The 24,623-nt window shown below is 31.2% G+C and overlaps 1 protein-coding gene across 1 annotated transcript; it reads right to left on the bottom strand.

Annotated features, from left to right (window-relative positions):
* Nucleotides 1–1,325: 1,325 nt before the first annotated feature.
* Nucleotides 1,326–23,168, bottom strand: Bma-agr-1 (Kazal-type serine protease inhibitor domain containing protein; the record flags this gene model as incomplete). The annotated part of the gene is made up of 33 exons (XM_043079006.1): nucleotides 1,326–1,468; nucleotides 1,678–1,778; nucleotides 1,915–2,148; nucleotides 2,549–2,633; nucleotides 3,557–3,704; nucleotides 4,609–4,761; nucleotides 5,082–5,193; nucleotides 5,942–6,197; nucleotides 6,443–6,532; nucleotides 6,954–7,064; nucleotides 7,619–7,728; nucleotides 7,982–8,200; nucleotides 8,709–8,809; nucleotides 9,079–9,182; nucleotides 9,632–9,826; nucleotides 10,194–10,426; nucleotides 10,792–10,957; nucleotides 11,025–11,183; nucleotides 13,105–13,228; nucleotides 13,481–13,686; nucleotides 13,833–13,937; nucleotides 14,305–14,517; nucleotides 14,837–14,927; nucleotides 15,303–15,427; nucleotides 15,655–15,737; nucleotides 15,990–16,119; nucleotides 16,440–16,685; nucleotides 18,246–18,406; nucleotides 18,747–18,798; nucleotides 19,091–19,126; nucleotides 20,691–20,826; nucleotides 21,326–21,418; nucleotides 22,980–23,168. The coding sequence occupies 33 exons, from the start codon at nucleotides 23,166–23,168 to the stop codon at nucleotides 1,326–1,328; spliced, it is 4,710 nt and encodes a 1,569-aa protein (XP_042934940.1).
* Between the last annotated feature and the right edge of the window lie 1,455 nt (nucleotides 23,169–24,623).

Below are 24,623 nucleotides of genomic sequence, written 5' to 3'. Positions count from 1 at the left end.
TTAAACCAGCTCAAAAGAAATATTTACTTAACTCGGAATATTTACTTCCCTAGAAAAATGATTTATTTCAATTTGCTGCTTCTCCATCTTACAAAAACGACAAGCACCGGGGCACTCAATTATCCTATCTGTATTTTCGTAATAATTGATTTTGATTTGAAAGAGGAAATTTATAAAAACCATTACAATTGCCTTAGCGTGACAATTAACTGCTAGGGCAATATCACCACAGAATATTTTAAATTGGTTTTGAGTCATCAAACCACATTTTATCAGTGTAACAAAAATGCTTTACTGTTTGTCATCTAATTATATCACTGTCAGCTTTACTGTTTTACTGCCTTTGTACAGTCTATCTATATATCAAAAGTGATATAAAAGGTGAAAGTGGATAAGTTCTGATGTCTCGCATGTCGTGTAATTAATTTACTCATCATAACAAATCATTAATCTCTCATGTGCCACTCATAAATTTCTTTCACGGCTGAATCGAAACAATCAATTTGTTAATTTATTAGCAACCAACTTAATAAAACTTTATAAGCGCATTGATTAGCACTAATAAATGATAAATAACAAAACGTTCTTTTATGCTGAAAATTTAAAAATTACGATAAACAGACATAAAGAACTTATAGAAGAAAAAAATGACAAAAGTTGGACCATGCAAAAATCCAAAACAAAAATCGGTGAAGAATCCGAGAGATAAAGATCAAATATTTTAAACTAGTATGTATAAAACAAGTACTATTTATCAAGCAATAATTCTGATTTTTTGATCAGAACGATTTTATACTTATTATAATTAAACAGTAAAATGATTACATGATAACCGAAATAAATGAATGGAAAAATAACTGATAAAATGACTGCAAATGTTATGCCTGAAGCATTGCAAAAATTTTCTGTAAATTATATCGTGGATAGTAATAGTCACCTTTAATTTTAATCATATCACTTGTTCAATCTATTTGTTTATTTATTGCTCTTTCCAATTAATTGTTTTTGCTATAAATTGAAGCTAATATATGTAATATGAATTCAAAAGAAGGAGTTATTTGTGAGAAAAAAAAAATGAAAAAAAATTGTATAAAAAAAAAAAATAAAAAAAACAAAAAAAAAAAAACTTAAAAAAAAACTTAATAAAAATTAAAATATCATTTGAATATTCATATGTAATTGGAAATGCAGTGAAAGAAATGCCCAAAAAAATATTTAGCATGATCAAAATTACCCTAAATTATCAATAGCTATCAGACATAAAAAATATATTATTTCCGAATTTATTAAACTTAAAACGCTGAATTATTCGTTTAATAGAACATCTAATTTTCGCATCTTCGATACGTTTTGTTTAATGAAAATTCCCGTCGTATATTAATCACTTGTGACGAGATTCGTAAGTTTCGTAAACACCCTTTGTACGGTATTTTTACTGGAAAACTCCGCGGTATTTTCTTTTTCCCACCTGAAACTGAAAGTTCATCTAAGCCTTTGCAATAACTATCTTATACAGATATGAACAACAGCGAGGGGGAAGAAGAAGCGAAGCAATTATCACCATCAAAATGAAACTAACAATCTAAACATGCATAAATTTTTGAGTCTTAAAAACTTTATTAACTTCAATTTGGAAAATGAGTTACAACTTTAGTTTCTGTAAAGAAAGAAACTTGCCAATCCAAATAATTCCATCAGTCATTAACTCCGCAGTACGGGATGGAGAAATATAAGTTATTTTTTCATTGTCCACAATTAGCAACGACTTTCGCTTCTCCCTGAAATTACTTAAAGTATGGTGCATAATTACTCAAAGATCAGTCACATCAACTCACAGGATAAGTGATGTTATGAAAGAAATAAGTGAAATTTTCAACCGAAAATTAAGAGTAAAAATGAAAAGTGAAAAGAAACCGTAAAAGCGCAACACTGTGCCACCGATTATCATTTACAATTGTGTTTGATCCAATTACTTTAACTTTTGGACTGCTGCCCAAATTTATAGCAAAACCAAGTCGTCCAGCGAGGACAAATATTGCTATATAATTAGAACGGATCATATGCCTCTTACTTTCCCACCAGATTAAACCTTCTGATTTGTTCGTTTTGATCATAAACTGATAGTCTGTCAATATTTTCGAACGTCTCCTAAAAAGGAGATAAAAAAAAATTTTTGTGTTTGGTGTAAGCTTTATCAAGAACAGCAAGGAAATGGATGTTCTCTAAAACATGAAGCATTGCTGTCATTTCCGATCCCAAGAAATTATAAAGTGTTAAGGAATAAACTTGTCAACAGGTTTTAACTTCAAGTACTTTATTTTATCGACTCACTCATGTGTGAATATAAATCTATAATCAACTGATTACATATTACACTGGTAGAGAATACTACACTTAATGCATGTTCCTAACATTCGATCGCAGGATAATATTTTGTGAACAAAAAAGATGGTTGCAATAAGACTTGTACTACTTTTAACACTGCAAAATATGTTTAACTAGTGAATTAAAAAATATGATTTCATAACCAAATAACGATGATTCATACTTTGAAATCATCTTTTTAACTAAAGCATATTCGTTTCGTCCATCAAGTAGGAGGCTATCGTTCGGATCTGCACCTGCTTTCTCATCTAGAAATAATTTTAAGAATTGAAACACTGGAACTTTGATATGAAAAAAACTGACCCAGCAAGTCTGTTGATAAGTTATCGTTCATTGGAAGTAGAATATATCCAGGTATTAATCTATATTTCCAAAAATCTAATAAGCGATGGATGTAAGAAGAAAACTTAGATTTCCAAATATATTTATAGTGTTTTTCTTGAAAAATGTAAAATTCAGATATTCATAACAGCTCTGCTCCCTCTTTTCCTGTTTTCACGATCATAGACAAAAATCAAAGGATTTAGACCTCGAAATAAAAATTGTGACCTCTTGGCAATGCTTGGCAAAATGATAAATTTGATCAGAATAATATGACGGAAAAAACCAGTTATTACCATTTTTTAAGAATAAAATTGGATACTGAAGTAATCTTCAATCCCATCCTTATTTCACTATTCGATTTCAGAACTTGAGTTGTAAAGAAGAAATAACTGTATCAATTTCTTGTAGTTAAAACTAATTGTGCTTTAAATATTTGGTACTCCCTTCATCCAAGCAATGATATGGAAATTGACAAAAAATCCAAATTCAAATTAAAAATTTTAAAAACTCCAACTTTCATAGTTAGCAATAATAAAATAAATGGTCTATAATAGAAACAGAAGAAAGAAAGGTAAGTGGAAAAAAGATGAAATTTATGCACTGCCAAACCCAACCAATAAATATGAATTTCAAAATGCTTTGTACAAAAATCAAAAAAAAAAAAATTTCTAGAAATTCAAGAAGAATTTATCAAGAAGGAATATAGCTGCCATTTTGCAATATTAATGCAGATTGAAAATGGCTTTCTACAAAAAATGAAGAGGGTAGCTTATGTTTACTTTCAAGGAATTTTTCTCTTTCCTTTTTCCATTTGTTACAATTCTTATTCCATGTTCAGTGTAATAACCTTGCTGGATGTATTCCGGTGGTTGGTATTCATTCAGGCATCGACAACCATATTTATTAAGATTCCGTAGACAGTTCCTATTTCCACTCTTAACATTAGAACATGGGACATCATCATACTGCATAATACGACCAGTTCGTTGAAATTCCTACAAATGTCTCATGAAATGAATAGCAATTAGCCTTAATCAAAGGCATTATTTACAAAGTGCAAAGGAAATTCTGAATTTAAAATTTGGATCATTTCAAAAAGACCCATAACTGCTAAGATAGGATGCTGTGCACTTGCATTATTTATATTTCTATAGTAAAATAAAATTTAAAAACCTCATCAATTAATCAATGTACATTATCTCCAATATCATTTTATTTATTCGTAGGTAAATAGAAGTCCTTATATTTGACGTGAACCCTTCCAAATTAACTGTCGCTAATTAAAGTGCAGCCTTTCTTCTATAGTTAATAAAAGTTAGTATATCTGAATAATACTCCAATAATAGTAGTCTGAGCTTCTAAAATTTGCCGCTACTTAATAAGTTAAAAAATAAGCCTTTATTCATCGATCATTGCCTGTTCAATAAAAGTTTTGTAGTAGCCGAACAAAACGTCTAGTTTTCGTTTCCGTGAAACAATAAGTTAGATTTTAATTTGGATTTTCAAACATTTCGTGAACATAAAATTTGAACATTAGCTGTTGATTGATTTTTAGACTACAAGAATTAATTAAAATTGCATGAGGCCCATGAAAGGTTTAAAACTAAAAATTGAACAGTAAAAAGATGCTAACAGAGAAATCACTGATTGAAGATTTTTTTGCTATGTTTCGGTAATTTTTGAAATGAACGGGTGTGGCATTATGCTCAAAAAATTGTAAAGTAAGCCAAAAATAGTCAATATAATTATTTCAACTACTAATAGGGCTTGTCTGTTATCTTTCATTTCATTTAAGGTAATTTCATTTGGAACAAAAAGCGATATCATTGTATCAACTTGACAAGAAATAATAGAATTTAACCTTGTCCGAAAATATCACATATGCGCTACACAACATACCTTGAAAAGTTCAGAAAATCTATGTCCATTAATAGTCAGTCGTTGTATTGCACCTCGAAATGGTATCCCAAGTTCTGGTACCGCGCTTGGTAGGATCGTTTTGTTTGGAACACCGCCGATGAAAATCACTGTACTGTTTGGTGAATAGCCAATCTATCAATTATTTTTTTTAATAATAATACCTAAGTTACAGTATATGAAATCTTGGTAAGTCTTAAAGATCCCAAATTCGAGAATTAAATTTTTTGGCGTCTAACAAAGCATATTTTCATATGTGGATCTAAGAGAAAATCTGTACCGAATATCTGAAATGAGTCGTAATAAAATTGATCGAAAACTCTATGCAAATTTGTTACTACCCAGATTTTCCAAAACTTCATTTTTAGTTTTGAAGAACGATTTTTTTCATAATTCAATTCTTAGATTCAAAACTCATCATTTTTAAAAAAAAAATATAAACACCAGTAAACAACCTGAGAAATCCGGGTATCAGACTGCTCATCATTAACTTGAAGCGAACCACTACGGAAATATTTTTCAAAGTGGATGGAGTGGAATTGATCGTTCAAAACTGATGCAGTGGACCTAAGCAACATTAAAACTATCGAAATAAGTTTGAAAGAGATAGCTATGAAATTCGACTTAAAAGTGAATTAGTGAAATAAAACCTAACTAAACATCATTACCATAGTGCCGATTCTCAATATTCAGCTATCTAAATATTTAGTAAATCTGTTTCAATGATCGACATATATTAAATAATATAATATTTATTAAAAAATAATAAATATACTAAAAAGTATATTAAATCAAAAACAATAGTCCAGTAATATTTTATTTAAATAGTGAAGTCACTGGATGATGTTCTGCCTTTACTTCTTTTCGTTTCTTATCAATTCTTTTTAGATGACTCCTTCAATAATGCCAAAAGTAATAATCGAGAAGACAAATAATCCTACTAAAACTCACCGGGTTATATTAACCGATAATGACACAGCTACTCAATTTTACAGAATGACAGCTTAATTTCATGACAAAATCAGTCCTTCAGAGAATAAACTAATGATTGGAATAAGTCAAATTTAATGATACTCATCTATCGATTTCATCAAAAGTGTTCTGTTATAAGAATCAAGGAGCAAGGATGAAACTCGCTAGAGAGTTTCTTCTAGCTCTCTGAACTAAATGCAATTTAACAAGAATGCCGAACATCCTGACACTTAGGTATCTTCGAACTTAACATGCAACTTGGTTGATAATTCCTTGCACATTTGAAATTTATAAGAGCGCTCTTTGAAAGTTAATTGTGATCAGGAATAAAATATTGATGAACCTGCTATAAATGATCCCAGAGCCAAAATTCCAGAAGAAGTGGGGCTTTGAAAAGATCAACACTAATGCTATAAAATAGCCGTCCGTATATTGCCTTGTGGTAGCGTCTAAATTAGTCCAATAAAATACCAGGCCATCTGGATTCATTGCTTTTAACCATATTTCTATTTCTAGCTTTTCTTTCACATCCATCACTAACTTCTCGCTTAGAAAACCATCACCAGCAAACAATGGAACTGCGTGGTTCAACTTCATATCTGCAACAAAACTCAAACTAATTGATCACAAATCAATTTTTAATTTTTTAATCTGTAACCAAGAGTTGTTATTCCAAGAAATCTCGAATATTACAAATTCTATACGAACAGAAAGTTATTAGTTATCATATCCTAAATTAATGTTATCATGCAATAGTATTGTTCTGCATGTTTTCGTGCCACTGAATTAACGTTGGGACTTCTTGTAAATTTTCACTTCTGAATGGTTTAATAATTAAACAAACTTAATTGTTCTTCACTCATCATCTTGGTATTAGATGAATTGTCGCCACAGATTTCACTACTTCTACATATTTGCTGCTCACAAAGTTGGCCTGCAATTCTTAGAGTTAAAATTTTAATTCTTGATGGAAATTTGAGGACAGGATGAACTGATTATGTTGATGCTTGGAAGTCAGGGAAGGGAAGAATATACGATTTCAATCAAATATTTTCAACTCTTTTACCTTGATGAATCTTTTCATCACAAAAAACCATCCATGCAAAAGATAAATATTACTAACAAAAATGGTCGATTAGTGGAGACATTTTATTTTATCAAATTGCTGCAAAGCATATTAGGAATTTAAGTGCTTGCAATAAAGCAATGCACATTTGCATTGTCACTAATACTTTTTGTAACAAAATTTATGCGTTTTCAGTTGCTAGTGAAGAGAGAGGGAAGTTTGTTTAAGATTTACTAATTAAAAAAAGTAATGTCAGGATCAGTCAAAGAAAATCGTCAATGAACAGAACCATTAAAATGTTGAATACATTGACATAACGGTTTATCATCAGTTGTCGCATCCAACAGGCATGAATTACCATTCAAGCAACTTTTTACACATATATTTTGTGAGCAATGAGCTGAAAGAAAGTTTCTGAAAACAAGAAAGTCAAAAATTAATCCCTTCTTATGCAAGGTGATTTACATCTTAACATGTCATATATCATTACAACGAAACTTCCACATTGATTTATTACGTCATACTGAATGGGAGTCTCAATTTGGCAAAACAAATAATCAGAAGCTATTATTTCGAGAAATCTCGAAGCATACAAGTTCTGTGCGAGCACAAAGACTTCATATAGTGACTCAGCAGTTATTATATCCAAAATAATGTTACCGTGCAATAATATATTCTAATATTCTAGCTTCAGCACCTCCCACAATACGCCCTCGGATTGTTTGATTCTTTGGTATCATTTTGAGATACCATATTCAAAATTGTTACACCACGAATATACACTCTATTTATTCAGACCAGTTTAATAGTATTCAATAGAAGAAAATGTTACTGTACGAGGTGAAAATGACATAGTGAATAAGATTTCGATGAATACAATTTATGTGAATTCTCTTCAATTTCCTCTTTCCCTATACAACTTTGTTGCAACCCAGTCTAATATAGCAATCTTACCGATATCGCCCAAAAATCTTATGTCTGTTGTCGATATTTCGCGCCCATTAATAAAAATATTCGACAAACAACCCGTAAAATTGTTTAATGCCGTTTGCATTGAATGCGAGCTGTAATTTAAGATTTATAGTAAAAATTTTCTGCAACCAAACGTATGGCACATAAAAAAAACCAATCCAAGAATTGAAAAATGTGTAGGAAATTGCCAATTTTAAATTTCTCGCTTTTTCCTTAGAACTTGCTCGACAAAAAATTCATCTAACAAAATTTCTGAGAAGCATACAGGATATTTATAAAATAAATGCTTTTTGATTTTGGAAAATTGGTTTGTTTTACCAAGTAGTTGTATTTAATGAGTCATACCGGAGAAGCAGCACCGGTGTGTATCCCAGATATACTGGTGTATCAAATTTAAGTGGGTGACTGATGACCGCAGGTGGCAGTTTGAAAACTACTGGAGCGAAGTCATCAACAATCAAAGAAATTTGATTATGCGAGAAAGTAAGTGTAACTATGTATGAGCGATTTATGTCCAATAATGATTTCCATTCCATGACAAATATTTCATTACTCAGAGAGAAACTGAAATAAATATCAATATGCTAATAAGCATACGTTTTGTACATAGACAGATGCGGCTTGTACATAGACAGATGATGGCTTGTACATAGACAGATGATGGCTTGTACATAGACAGATGATTAACGGCTTGTACATAGACAGATGATTAACCAATAAAAAATTATAATGGTAACAAAGAGTGGTTGTTTGACCACAAAATCTCCAATATATCATCCAATTATAAATTATTGCAGCAATTGAAACTTGTCGATTGATATTTTCAGGGTAAGACTTTTCCCTTCATCAAAACAAATAAAATGTACTCTTGTACTTAAACATTTCAGTGTTAGTTGTGTTCATCAGTAAACATAAGACAAATATAAAACGTAGCTAACTCGAGTGGAATCTAAATACCATATAACGTGGAAATGTTTCGAATACAAAACGAAAACTTGTGTTTTTGGTGTTGTATACACCATCAAAAAAGCATATCACTAAAAAGTCTTTGTTAATTAAAACCAAAAAATACCTGAATATAAGTTTAAAATTTGACAATAACAAAAGGATGAAATCATTCATTTTATTCAAACCACTGTATAGCAGCACTCCCGAAGTGTTGTACGTTTGAACCTGTTGATTAATTAGATTGTTGAAGTTAGAAGACGAATTCAGAAAAGGTTTTATACTAAATCTGCTGAACTGCAACACAGTGCTCAAGGATTCTTTCATGAACTTTAACTATTCAAGGATTTAATCTTTTTAAAATCAATAACAGATCAAACATTTTCTTACAACACTGAAAAAGGCACTTATAATGCGTACTTTCTTGCAAACAACCCTCAACTCTACTTAACCATTAATAAATTTCAAATGAGTGATCCCTCAAAAACAACACACACCTGCATTTGAATTGAAAAAAGGTGATTCAACGATTTCCTAATTATAATTTGCATTCCAGAAGATCCATCCAGTAACCATGAATTCGTGTTACTATTATTCTTTTCTATAATACAAATTGCCTAAGTGTTATAAAAATAGTGTCATTCTCTTTCCAAATATTATTTCTGGAAAATCTCGATCTCTGGACTTAACACTTATTTTTTAAAACAATTACAACCCAGAAAATATTTCAGAGAACTAACAATGATTTAATATTTGCCCTATGAATTATTGTACAATGATTTTAACATTAATTTTGTTTGTCGAAGGAAGAGTAGTAAATTAAGATATTGTTTCATCAAGTTTTAGGATTAATTCCGAATTTCGGATTGGAAAACTGAAAAACGGAAAGATCATTAAAGTGTAATAAAATGAAAATGATAGCACTAATGAAGACAGTAGAAATTTTAGCTCCTGCTTCATATTACCTTTTCAAAATAAAACAGACTTATCAAAGTTTATTTTGAAAACACTAATTAATATCAGGAAGCAGAGTGAAAAAGGCCCTCTTACCTTGTATACATTGCGTCATATCCTTAGACGGAAAGAATCCTTCCTTACACTTACAGTTCTTCAGTTCTAAGAAATTCACTTGACCGCAATATGTATTAAAAACGTGACAGTCAGTATCATCTACGCATAGATTTCCCAAAATTGGTGTTGTATCTAATTTACGTTCTCGACGGCGTTGCATCTCATTATTACCATCTGAAATATATCCTTCAATTTAGCAAAATGGAGTATTAAAACTAATAAGATTCTCTGCTATCTTAAATATGACACACTGAAAACTTAAATTAATGGTCAGTAACTCTTATCCCTTGCATGATTCCTGTAAGTTTTTTGTTTAGCATGCTGTCATTTACAGTACTTACTTATTATCACTTACACTAATAATTCGCTATCATTATCACATAGATCTAAAAAGTACTTGTTTTATATATATATATATATATATATATATATATATATATAAAGTGCCGTAGCTATTATCATTATTGTAAGTTGAGATAACCAATCGACAACTTTTAGACAACAGTTTATATAAATATATTATAGATACAGTAAGGGACACCTTGTGAACAAATTCCAAGTGTCGAAGGGACCAAATCCAGTTGATGTAAGCATGCAAACTGTTGCAATTCACAGATATTATCATAAGTGTTACCATCGGATCCACAAATAGTCATTTCGGCTATTATTCCAAGGTGGTCCAGTGAACATTGCTTAGAACATTTACAAATCGGCATTCCCGATGAAGTAATCACGCACACAGCTCCATGATGACACCTTAGTTCACTGCAGTCTCTTAAATTATAATTCCTATCTTAGTTCATCATAATTTTCAAATTACTCTACATAATCAGTCATTAATTGCTGTATTACAGTTTTGATTGTAGATTATATACTCACTACTTCATTATATCTGTTATTATTCCTATTAGTCAAACATTTATATTTTGTTAAAATTATAGTCACTAAAAAGATGGTCCATTTATCAGTTATCTTCCTCGTATCTTATTATTGATAAGTAAACAAAAAGGTCATCTGAAAGTTCATAAAAACAGAAATTTACTTCGCTGAGATTAATAAAACATAAAGCATCAATTATTCAAATTTTTATCCAGTTGAAGTCGAAAAAAAAGATTTGCAGCTGCTAAAAGCTATCTTACTTTGGAGCGTGGAATTCTGTTTTTTTCAAACAGCCACTTGAAGTTAAAATAGAATCTGGATCACAAGCGTCACATTTTATACCATATGAATCCGATTTACATTGACAACGACCAGAAGACTGCTCACAGTCAAAGCGTGAAGAACCAAATACCGAACACCCGCATGCTGCAAGATGAAATGAATAGAATGAAGTTTTAATAAAAATATCCTTCGTGAACAGAAAATAGCTTACGTTGACATCCTAATGCACCTTTCGCTATCAGATGCAGTCCCCAGAAGCCTGATGCGCAATGATCGCATTTCTTCCCACTAACACCTGGAAGGCATCGACATTGTCCATGCTGATCACATATGTTACTGTAAGATCCAACGCGGTTGCAGCTGCATTCATCTGCAAAATTATGCAGTCTGAGCTCAAACGAACCATAAACTTTTGCACATCAATTTTTCACTTTCTTTTCTCTTCCCCGACAACTGTTCTTCCTAGATCTTGAATTGTAAAACAACGCTAACTTAATAGTAATTAGACTCCAGCAGTTCTAATCAGTTTCATATTAACAATTGAAGAAGCTAAAAGTATATCTTGAAGACATTTCTTAATTCAATACTATCTATATTGCATTTTCATATTGTATTTCTGGCGGTTGAAATGCACATTTGCAAAAAATACAGAAAAAATGTGTGAAGACGAAATTTCACAATGATGTTAATTTGCTTGTAGGAAGTTGCTATAAGATCTTAGAGATATAAATGTTTAAAGAAATCTACAAAAGAGTGATGAAATTTTAAGAGTCACGTTAATGAGTTGAAGAATATGTTGACGATGGTTTTTTTGAATCATTTGCTTTTCCCCAACAATTTTCCTTTTAATTCAACATTTTACTTCAGAAATAATCATGGCAGTATTACTGCTACCGTAATAATGCAAAGATGTGTCTGTGTCATTTGATAAATAGGTTCTTGCTATTTACAGGACGCCAAATCTATGAAGCATGTCCAATTATAGGCTTCTCCATAGCTACAAAAGCCACAAATGGCTCCCATATCATTTCTAGCGGGACAATTGAAATTACAACGCATACATCGAAGAGATAATTCTAGGTAAGCACTGCACAAATTTTTCAGAAGCAACAGGTTTGTTGGTCGCTTCTACTTATCGCCAAAAATTCACCTAAACAATCACACTGTGCGAAGGAGCTACATTATGGAAATTTTTTAGCAGATCACTTGGCTTGACAGCTAGCATCTGAAAAGAAAAATAAAAGAGAAAGAGAAATGAAAACCTAGAAGAAAGGAAGGCCAAAAGGAAGACCAATGACTTGAAGTTAACTTCATTACTATTAGTTTTGGCTTAAAATTATCAGCTAGAGTTTGTAAACATCCCTTTATTTGATCATAAATTACTGTAGTAGGACAATACATTAAATTAAATTAGTCGAATCGCTATCCACCACCTCAAAAATTTCATTTTTTTTTTTTTTTTTTTTAATATTAAAAACGTTTCATTTTGAAGCGCTGAAGCCAAGACTAGAATCAATGAGCGCCCTTTTACATGCCATATTAGAACATATCAAACATTAGCATTGAACATAATGGACATTAGACAGCAATGCACACCTTTCGTTGGGATGTTATACTGACTCATCATGACTCATTACTATTCCTGTTAAATCTTACAGCTATTATTCGAAATAAGTTATGAAGTCACTTTAGCAAGAACTATTTTTAGTAAAGCATTGAAGATTTGTCTGCAAACTCTGAGAAATTGCTCTGAAATAACGTGACGGACACATATCTATCTATAAATCACCATATAACAGCATAATCATTTTACCATGAAGATTGCCAGTTATTTTTGTATCAAAATAAACTCAAAAAGTCAACAAAAGTGAAAGACAGAAAGAGATAGATGGAAAAATAGGAAAAAAAAGAACTTTTACAAATTAAAAGAGATTAGAAAAGTAAAGATGCTATTACCAATAATATCACCAACACATCGCATATGTTATCAATTATTCCTGTTAAACTTCATTCAAAGGATTAATCATTCAGCTTGTAATCGAATACAATCAGATCAATGTATTATGATGTAAGCTAATGTAGAAATGTTGCAAACGCCTTTGCCGGGAGTGTAACACTGATTATTTTAAGTCCATGTGTCAAATTTAAAAACAGCCGCTATTCTTGTAATGATATACTCTCCAAGATTTCACAGCAGGAATTTCATTTAAATTATTTCATCAATATTATTGTCTTTACTTGATGTATTACATACAAGCAAAAATTTAATTAAAAAAGGAAAACGGACGAACCAATTTTACGTAATGCCTGTTTACAATTGTTGAGATTCTGGAGGGATATTTCAGAACCACTGTGACAGATTGCCATCTTCAAATGACATTTCGATGGATAAAGCATTCCATCAGCCCCACACACCTTCAGAAATTTTCCATTAAATATATCTTAAAATTTTGATCATATTTGTATATCTAAAAATTATTTCATTCTCTTTAAAATCAATTAACAAGGCATTGAGCATCACATTCAGCCAAAGAATTTTACAAATAGTTTTTAGTACCTTTATTTCATTTGTGAAGAATATGGGTGGAATTATTTAAACATAATTGGATGTCACGTTACTATGATTTCGGTATTTTAAACTAGTGAAAACTTAAGACTTAATCATACCATACTATTTTCGGTAGCATTCGGACAGCTGCTTGGACAAGAGCAAATGCTTTCATCACATTGTTGTTCATCAAGACAAGCGATGTTCGAACAACTATCACAAGGACCCCGAAAAGCAATGACTATGAATTTTTGTTGCTGGCATGCAGCTTGGCGCATGTGACATTCTGAGCGATATGTGACACCATCTGTTGCGCACACTATTCCTGAAAATCTGTATCAGAAAGATCCGACCAGATTAAGTACTTATTATAGAAAGTCAGACTAAGGTTACGTGTTTTCATTCTGGTTCTTTTACAGTATTTCCAAATTCATCTTCTCCTATAGTATATTAAAAATGCCAATAGAAAACCAGAATCATCATAAGCGCATTGATTTGGACATTGGCAAGAACCACCGCCAGCTTCATCCGACACGCAGATAGCATAGAATTCACAGTGAACATTGATGCAACCATCTATTATAATTAAGTTTGAAAATTACTTTTCATTAGAAATTCAAGCTTCAATAATTTAAACCTTTCTAGAACGATCTTCTTTCGGAATCAAACTAATCTAAAACAGCTGTCATGTCATTGAATAAAAACACTCATTTTTCTGAAGAATACTGAGAGGTTATTCAATTTTTTATCGGTTAATTCTCAGAAAGTTTCATTAGAAATGAGAATTATTTTAAAATAACACTTGTTACTTATACATGAGCGAATCCATGTTTTAAAGAATTTGCTGTTAGAGGTTCTCAGTTAACTAACTAATTAAGCAAGCAAACAAACAACTGGAACGATGATACTTCGTAGCTTATGAATAAATATTCCTCAAACTGACCACACACTCCACTATACTTCTGATAAATGAATCTGTTAGTCAAGCAAGATTCGAGACGCATTTTACACTCATTTGCATATGTGATGCCATCGGATGCACAAACTTCGTTGAGTTGCGAGTCGCAAGTTTCGCATTCGCATACTGGATGCCCATCTCGGTCAATGCATATTTCGAATGGTCGACAACCATCATAACCAGCGCATACACCAAAATCTTCATATTATTTATGTTTTAGTGCTTTTAGAATGGCTCTAGCAATTTCTTTTGCCACTTTTTCAAATAAATTCTTCAGTCTAATTCCATATTTATCCTAATTTTTTGCAGAAAATGTACTACATTCAAAAATTTCAAGACTAATTAATAAAGTTACACTTAAAAAACTAATTAATAAAATTACACTTATTGCTTGTTACTTCAAAGTTCTATGAAAAAGCATTGGAATATCTTTTTAATACTTCCAATGAAAGCAAATTTATATTTTTAAAGAGAAAGACGCATTTCCAATTTACTAACAAGAACAACAAGAAATTACCACAAGGACCTGCATGCCGTACTGCATTATGCATCTTTGACATGCATGCGGAACGTAGCATCACACATTCGTTATCATACGTCTTCCCATTCTGGAATATTAACAAAAGGGTCATCAAATTGGTTAAAAAGATAAGAAAAAGCGTCTGACAACTGCGCACATTGTAAATAACCTTTCAAGCAAAGGATTCTTTTAGAGTTCTTTTATATGATATGACTTTTTTTTTGACTATGAGTAATTTTTTGCAATAAATCAATTTACATGGATTTTCATCTGTAAAAAAGGGTCTATTAAGAAAGATAAATAACTATGAAGAGAAGACGATTAATGAGCTCTAATGTTATTTGTTATTGAGATTTTTTTATATGTATGTTTGTTATTTGAAGTAGTTGACTCTGACACTAAAGCTAAATCAATAATATTCTTAAGAAACACTCAGTTTACTGATATTAAGCAAAATGCTAACGATTGAGCAAACAGGCTTCGTAATAGGCGGACAATATTCAATACATCTGCATACGGCTTTACCATTTTCCTGAATGTGACACGTCTCCAATTCTGAGCAATGGATCAATTTACATGGATTGTCATCTACAAAAAAAGGCCTATTAACTGAATTATAACACAGATCGACGTAACTTCTTGATGTGTATTCGTGACACTTGACAGAATATTCCAAGAAGAGTGAAAGCGGAAATAAACCGATCTTTGGCAATAATATCCTCTGCTAAGCGTCAGAGTTTGAATAAGCAGTATTGAGAAAAATGAAAAACCAAAAAGTTACTTTGAATGCGACAAACAATTGCTGGAAAACAAACCTTTGCAGCGTCCTTTGTGATAAGTGAGGACTTCATTATCATGGCGACATGCTGACACTGACATAAGACACTCATTTTCGTACCTCAGATAAAGAAATCAGGACTTATAACAATATAAATTATGAATTGCACTTTAACATTTGTTACTGTTGAAAATATTCAATTTTCACATGGTGACAGCTTTCAGAATATTCAGAAAAAGTAAATGTTTTTGTTTCGATTTTATACTGATACAAACTTAAATTTTATTTTAATTCCTCACACATTTTCAAATCTTTGCATTTCCATTTGTTTCTAAGTATTTTGTGAAATTGATTTTCTTAATGATAACTTACGTATTTCCATCAGTAGCGCAAACAGGATCAGAATGCATAGCGCACTGTTGTGAACAACGACATTCAGCACGCCGATCGGCTGTCACCTTGCATACTGTACCTACGGAACAGATGAAATCCTTGCAAGGATCTGAAATCCCCAATTTAACATAATTTAAAATTGGTAAAAATCCAAAAAATTTTGGAATTGCTAGCTAAATTAGACGAATATCATAGAATGTTCTGAATCAAAATCTAAGATCCTAAATAATTAGAACCGATTCGAATACCAGATCGATTTTAAATATTTTCAATGACACGAAAGATCCCAACATTACTTGCACTTTTGCCTAAATATTTTGACATCAAGTTAGGAAACCATAAAAAATTTTTAGAAACTTTTTGTCCAGTTTTTAGTGACCTGAATACATGAAAATCGAATTTTAGAAAAATTTATAAAGATGGACTCACCACATTTACCATAATATTTCACACTTTCATTACGTTTCGTTTTACAAGCATGTGCTCGAAGATGGCATAAAGATGGATAATCGGTTCCGTCGTTAGAGCAAACAGGCGACGATTCAACACTATCACCAAAATTGTCACACTGTTCTGGGCATACACAATGTGCTGAGATATAACCTTTTCCATTCTCCGATATTACACATTGCTCACCAGGTCCACATCGCAGATCTTCGCAGGGATTACGTTTTTCTAAAATGATCATCTACGAATACTTCAGTCAAAGTAATGAAGAGGTTGACCAGAAAGTGAGTAACATAACGATGCAATATTGAAATAAGCAATTAAAAGGTAGTGGAAAAGTAAAAAAAAAAAAAAAGCAAAGAACTTAATTTCATATTTCGGAAAAGTTAAAATAATCAATTTATATAAGAGTAATATTTTATGCCCATACTTTCAAAGTTGCACTTCACTGTTGATATTTCAACTCGATAGACTAGTAGAAAAGAGGAAAACTGTCAACTGATAGTAAGTACGGTAGCATGAAAACAATTTAAGGTCAGGTTCAGGTATACGAAAACTTACCATTTGTCCATTTGTAACAAGTTAGAACTAATTTTAGATTCAATGTAATAAAAAGAGTAGCGAATATACAGTAAATCGACATGTTGATACTGATAATAACAGCGTTGTTTTAATAAAACACTGAATTGAATCAAAATTAAAATCCTCGGAACACAGAGATGGTATATAAGCAATGAATTACTAATCAAATGTAGAAAATCGTTTACTTGTAAAGGAAGACAATATAGGACTTTGAATATAAGAAAAAGGAATCATTTTAAAATTTATTCCATTGCGCTGAAGTGAAATATTAGTAAAGATATTTCAGATTGATAATATTGGACGTGATATTTTGTTGACTGAAGAAATAGGATTCCACTTCAGTCATTTATTTCTGAAACTGAAGCAGTGGAATGGAGTGGAGTGAGAGATTACAGCAAGATGAAGCCAAAAGAAGAAGTTGTTGTTGTTAGTTGCTGGGCTTTTTTGCTTCGACAACTATAGCCAATTTCTAGCTATATGCATCGTCCGACTATTCCTAATAAGATGGAAGACGAGAAGTATTTCAATTTTTTAATTTTCAGTTTGAGAAGAAATCACTGCTTGACTTCAGTAATACTCGAAGGCACTATTTTATGTAACTCTTTCAGCTCATTGAAATCTGATTTCTTTTTTTCAAGAAGCAAAAAAGAGTAAGTTTTCAAGCTCTCAGAAATTAAAAATAGTGGTTCTATAATTCCCTTCGTTTCTATAATCCAAGTAAAAATTACATAAAATTTAAAGGCTAGGAAAAAAATCGATAAGTTCAAACTTAGTTAAAGAAAAAAGTACAGTTGTTACACTTCTTGTAGTGTGCACCTAAAAAAAAGGAAAATTCTTGTCAGAAATCAAACTTCCTTCACTCAACAAATGAAAGTTACCACTTAGGTTGCAATACAAAAATCAGTAAGGCCATGGCAAGTGGGATAATTTATCTCGTCTATCTCGTAAGAAAGCTTTTCCTGAGTAAAACTCACATAGATACCGGTGGACTGACTGTAAGGTAGATATCGTCATTCTCTTCGTGTCACAACGTAAAAAATCAAAAATCGAGAAATTTCAACGATATAATTAAAAGTAGTATTGCCATATATATATATATACAATAATTCCCTTCTCATTTCTGGAAGTGTAAAAGAAAATCAATTTGTCTTTAGAATTTGTTTAGTTCTATTTCCCAATGGAATCATCGATAAATGAAAGACTCACCACATGCACCAATTTGTTTGACTCTAATTTCCGACTTCAATTCCGAACGCGCAAGACAAGAGCGTACGGCGAGGTGACATTCACTGAGATAACTTACACTATCCGTACCGCACACCGTTGGACCAGCTGTATTACAAAAAGAACGACACTCGCACTCACCACTGCAATTCTCTTCTCATTTGATTAAGTTATTTAACTAGATAAATTTAATATTTGAACGAATAGTTCATAAAATCTGAAATATTAGCACTGCTCTTTCTGTGCAACACTTAGTTATGAAAGTGTGTCTGCATTATAAAGTGTACTGTACGTGTAGTTGTATTTTGTGATAACAGTTGTTTTTTTGACAGATTTAAATTTTTCCTGAGAATTTGATCTTAATCAACATTAATTTGGGTAGCTTGCATATAAAAGACCAATAATATTTAACACCAAAATGTTCTGCTGCCGACAGATTTCAAATATTTATCAAAATTTTTAAGGGTTACAGAAAGGTTAAACCTGTTTGGCCGGCACTTAGCGCCATAAGGACATCGTACTTCTTCACATTTTGCTGAAAAAATCTTTTACTAATCAAATGCATACGATTTTGAGCAACATGGTGATCATTGTTCAGTTTAATAAAACATTCACAAATCAAACATTTTTTTAAATGTTTAATTAAAAATGCTTCAAATAGGGAATAAGTCAGCAAGGAAAAAGATTGCTTTATTCAGTTTACGACTCATTTGGATTATTGCTTCTAAGTAAAATTCCCTTATTCCATCATACGTTTTGAATTTCAATTTTTCATTTCAATACGTTCAGAAATTTCCGGTAATTGGAGTATTTAATAAAATCCTCACTTCGTTTTATGTGTCGTTGCTTCTTGCGCACCCAACCTGAAAAAATCACAAGTAGGCATAATGGAATAATGAATCAAGTATCAAAGTTGAAGGAATCAAATATTTCATCGCAGCCAAGAATACTAAATATATATCTCTAGATAATCCTAAAATGTATTTACGTCTCTATTAAGAAAAGTAATTATTAATACTTCATATTACCTTGAGTTTGACTTAAATTAGACTTAAAGAGAGAGATTTAAAGTTAAACCTTAAAGTTAGAGAGATCAAAGTTAGATTTAAAAAGATTTAAACTTAAACCAAAAATATACAAGGAGATAATCCTTATAAAATTTGACCAAAGCTCTATTCAATCTATATTTTTTGGAGCTAATTTGGGAATTACTCTGGCCAGTAATTAGACCTAATGCCTAATGACTACAGAGAACTAAACCAGATATCGTGCAATAGGATTATATTACAATAATGATGATGCTGATAGATAAAGAAATTTTCATGGTCAATCAATCTACCTCTATCAGTATTTCTTCCAGATCAGTTTATCATTTGTCAGAAGATATCAATTTATCACTTGTTAAACTGGATAAAAAAGATATGGTTGATGATTGCCTTTATTTAATTAAAATTTCAACAGTGGTTTAGAGAAGCTCGAAAAATTATTCATATTCGAATTCTTACATTCTAGGCACTGACTTATTTTCTTTGCTTTACCTGAGAATACAAAAGTCAGTCATAAAAGTTCAAGTTCACTAGAAAGAAAGTTGCCAATAGATCCAAAAAAGAAGCATTTTCCCTTTCCTTTCATTCTTTCAAGAAGATCGTAATTCAAATTTGTTATAAATTTGGCAGATGAATGGAAAAACAAAATCCAGTAATATACCTCCGATAACTCCAAATGTTATCCAATTAAGAGAACCGAAAAAAAAAAAAAAAAGAAAAAGCAACAAAATATCGAGGAACCAATCATTCGTTAGTCAATAATGAACAACGGCTGTAAATGGATACAAAACGATTTCTTTCAAAAAAAAAAGTAGGGAACTGCGATAATTAGGCGCTGTTGTCTATATTTCTTCGGCACCAATAACAAATACAAATTTATGCAAATTGCTATTTCGTAATGGATAAGGATAAATGGAGAGAAAAGAAGCAATAAAACTATTGAAGTGAAACATTGCAGAATGTTGAGTATACGAAAAGTGGAACATAGAAAAAGGAGAATTCGTTGGAAGGAAGATTTATAGCAGATAGTTTTTTTCTTTATAATCATTGACTGAGGGAATTTATTTTTCCATCTACCAAAATAGTTAAGCAAATGGATAAAGAAAATTGCAAGTTATTCAAAAGATATTTTCAACTAGGTTCTTTGAAAATCTACACCAGATTGCTTAGATCATCTTAACTGTTAACTTTAAACTTCAGCATAATGGTAACAGTCAGTAATAAAAGAGGATAAAAAGGCACACGTTTTCATAAAAATTTCTTCATATCTGTTTGGTTTTACCGAGATTATTGTTAATGCATCAGTCTTGCTTCCAGTTGCTTCCGGAAAGCAATTATTCGGTCCATTTTAAAACAGTGAGGAATGAACAAAAAAGATTACCTTGAAATCGAGCATTGAGCTGGTCGAGAATATTCAGATTAATGGGAACCAAGGATGAATTAAGATAAAACAATCCATTAAGTTCGTTTAAGAGGATTACCTTTGTATCCCGTTCATGTAGAACACTTCGGCAGATCTGCAATCATATAAATAAATATCTTAAGAGAAACAAAAAAAGACAAAGACTAAATCAGATAACAAATCCAGCCTTGAACTGCAAAATTTCAAAAGAGAATCAAGGTTCTATTAATATATTTGATATTACCATTTATCAATAAATCAACTAAACATCTCATTATTCTCTCTTTGCATATTTTATTTTATTTGCTTTTTATTCTCCTTTATTACTTGAACTAAGTTCTTTATACAGAAAAATGATAAATACGAGCAGCAATTTTCAAAAATTTTTATTATTAATGCTATTTGACAAAAAGAATTAAAAATCCATCCTTAAGCTAATGATAAAGTGAAAAATAGGATTAGAAACGAGTCAAAATGTATTTAAAGCAAGCTAACATCATTAATTACAGTAACAAGGATTGATCAAAAAAAAGAAAAAAAAAAGATCAACACTCTTTCTTAATGCTTTTAAAAAATGAAATTTTCGACAAAAGATACAAAAGGGAAATATCTACCTGCACATTGCCTAATCCATGAATGACTATTTTCTTCCTATTATTGATAATATTGATACCTTTAAAAATCCTTTTCACTCTAACTGTCGCAGCCTGCAAATAGAACAAAAATAATTGTTATGTGTTGCATAAGTCAGTTGCATTCAAAGAAAATTATCTTTTCTATTACCAAAGAAATGAAATTAATGTAATGAAAATAGGCCAGAAAAGAATGGTTTGACTGTATAAAGTGAAAATATTTTGAATGTATAATTATGGCAGTTAACTTTATTGTATCTCTGCAATCAAAATTATCAGACTGTAGAAGTATAAAAAAATGAAATATTCATCATTTCATTGTTTTCAAAGTTTAGAAAATTTTTGAATAAACTGCAAATAAAAATGCTTGCGATAAACAAAGTAGAAGTGTTGTTTAAACAAGATGATGATCAATGATAAATTGCTCGACAAGTTAGTAATAGAAGGTGGCAAGGACAATCGTAAGTTATGGGAATCCATCTGTGCTAAAACCGAACCCATTATTATTTTCCTTTTTATTTCTGAATAAATTAATTCAAGCAATACACAAAAATGTATTCAAATAAATAAATAAATAAATAAATGCATTTGTTATTTTAAATACTTGCATGATTGAACTGTTTCTTTGCTTATTTGTTATCCGTTTTTGTACTTTTTTTACAAACATGTTATCCAGAAGAGAGATAATAGCTGGCTGAAGACATTGATCTCATGAGGAATAGATGAGCTCTAGGTTTTAGAAGACAATTATCTGCTTTTATAGAAGAAAAAGTGCAGTCACAATGAACTGAGCAACTTTCCAATTTTAGATATATCATTTGGATAGGATTTACTGTAAATAACATATATTTTTGATATCAATAGAAGATCCTAAATTGAAAATAAAACCTTAACCAAACAAAAAACCAATAATGAATCTTCCTTTACAAGTATTCGTAACAACTATGTGACCCTGATTGGGGCAGATAACGTCCCGATAAATATCCGGTTGTGCAGGATGACTGCTATAACTCGATCTTCTAAAAGTTTAAGCACTCAAATCAATAGTTTATTCTTTCGGTATAGCATACCGCCTATTGATTTGGGTTAACTGCTACGAGACTCAGTTCTATATTGTGTATTATCGAAAGCTTTTTTGTTTGTCAAAGAATGGGGGAGAAACATAACCAAGAAAGGACGGAAGAGAGGAAAGGATGGTACTTAGCAAGGTGAGAATTAGTGGATCAAAGGTTAGAGATAAAAAGAATGAAAGGATAATCGTTTGAACGGATAAAATTAGCATAAGCAACAAGCACAAATAGCTCTGTGAAGCGAAGAAAAAAGCCTCTCCCATAAATGAGTAGAACATTTGTGAGGGAAGTGAGTCATTTTAGAATAACCATTTATTTTACTATTGGCAGTGCATGAAGCTAAGAAAAGAGTTTTTTAAAAAATTTCTGGATGATATGGATTTAATGATTTTTGAAAATTATAGTTGTAGTTATTTGGTATCAACATAAGTTGAATTAAAAATTAATTTGGAGATTTAACTAAGCATTTAAGTAAAAAAAGAGAAAAATTGTTCAAAAGTCCCGGTAAACGGTTCTAACTAGTCTTTAAGTTACGAGCGGTAAAGACTAATTAAATCTCAAATTACCTGCAGGCGATTATCCTTGGGATCAGTGGTGACATTTAATACAGTGGCACTTATTACAAGTGGTACATTCTGTAGCGAATCGTTGAATTTCGCGGGATCAAATACGCAGCTATGAGATTCATGAGAACTTAGTGTTCCCTTTATTAATGATAGCAATAGTAACCGGACAGGAATTATCATCAGTAACATCCGGCTATTCGATCTCTATCTAGGAAGTCCTGACCAGTTCAAACCCAACACCTTTAGTTAATAGTCCAAAGATGTCAAGGAGGTGAAAGACTCCGCCCCAACTCCATCCAACCCGACACACCCACAACGATATTGAACAAAAGGAGTTCTCTGGTCTGTGGGAACCCACGATATGTCTGGCCAAGTGATTGTTGATTTTGGGACATATAAAGAGACCCAAATTTTAGTTTCTCCAATTTATATGAAATTTAGAGCTTTATCACAAGTTCAGATTTTTGCCTCTCAAAGTTATATTGTCCTAAAAAGTACCTCGAAATCCGATACTTTAAAAAAACTGTGGAAATGTCGCATTTGTAGACTCTTTCTCGTCCTTACTATCGATGCAGCATTCAATCTCGCATTTAACAAATTAGGATAAACAGATTATTTTCAAGATCCCAGTCAAACCATTCATGATTTACTCAGCTACCATTTTATGAATAAATAATTCATATTCTTTCCGATGTACCTTGAAGATAGGGTAAGATATTATGGATACATCTGAATGAACATTATAGCTCAAAAAAATCAAATGAAAACAATTAGACATAAGCCAGTTTCATCCGAGTTTTCAAGAAATATTTCCAAATACTTTCAAAGAAAGTGATTGAAGAAATGTTTGTGCTATGATTGAAGTAATGATTAAAGCGAAGATAGCGATAACGATGTGATAAAAATGTGATTATTTGCAACTGCTGAACAGTGTTATTCTACCATAATTGAAATAATGGATTAATTTGAAAGAATAAAAGAGCAAAGGACATATAAAAAAAAAGAAGGAATTACTTAATTCTTTTAGCAATACTTTAAGTAGGAATACTTATCACTACATCAGTTTTAGTGCCAATAAATAGTTAAGAAAAAACATCAACAAAGTAAGTTGCTTAATCAAGCTGTACAAATTTCTAAAAACTAAAGGAACTCAAGGCAATTAGAAGGAAGTATGCAGGCGCCAAGAAGGTGAGGTGAATAAGATTAGATCAGTAATTATCTTATTTTTCAGCTAAGAGTTTACCATAAAACATTTTCATAATGATTTGATATCAGGCGATAAGGATTATGATTTCAAAACTATTTAATTGCTATGTATTTTTTTTTTTTTTATATTTCAAATTCCTGTGCGCAGTTTATCCTTTTTTCATCTCAATATGCTACTTATATTTCAATTATCGATAAAAGATCTGTCAATTTTGTCACCCGAAGGATAATAAAATTATTTTGATAATTGGTAATAATGATATAACAGATCAACGGTATGATACCACAAAATCAGTATGTAGAATTTCATGGCTTGAAATGAACAATTGAGACAGAAATTTGAGCGATGCCCACAAAACAAAGTGGAATTTGAGATTTAAATATGAAAAGGTGTCTATATATGACGCATCTGGAAATTACTTTGCTATGATTTCTCGT

Source organism: Brugia malayi (genome assembly GCF_000002995.4).
Source record: "Brugia malayi strain FR3 genome assembly, contig: Bm_v4_Chr2_contig_001, whole genome shotgun sequence".
Lineage (NCBI taxonomy): Eukaryota > Metazoa > Nematoda > Chromadorea > Rhabditida > Onchocercidae > Brugia > Brugia malayi.
The sequence above is the reverse complement of the archived record's forward strand: the minus strand, read 5'-3'. Positions and strand labels throughout refer to the sequence as shown.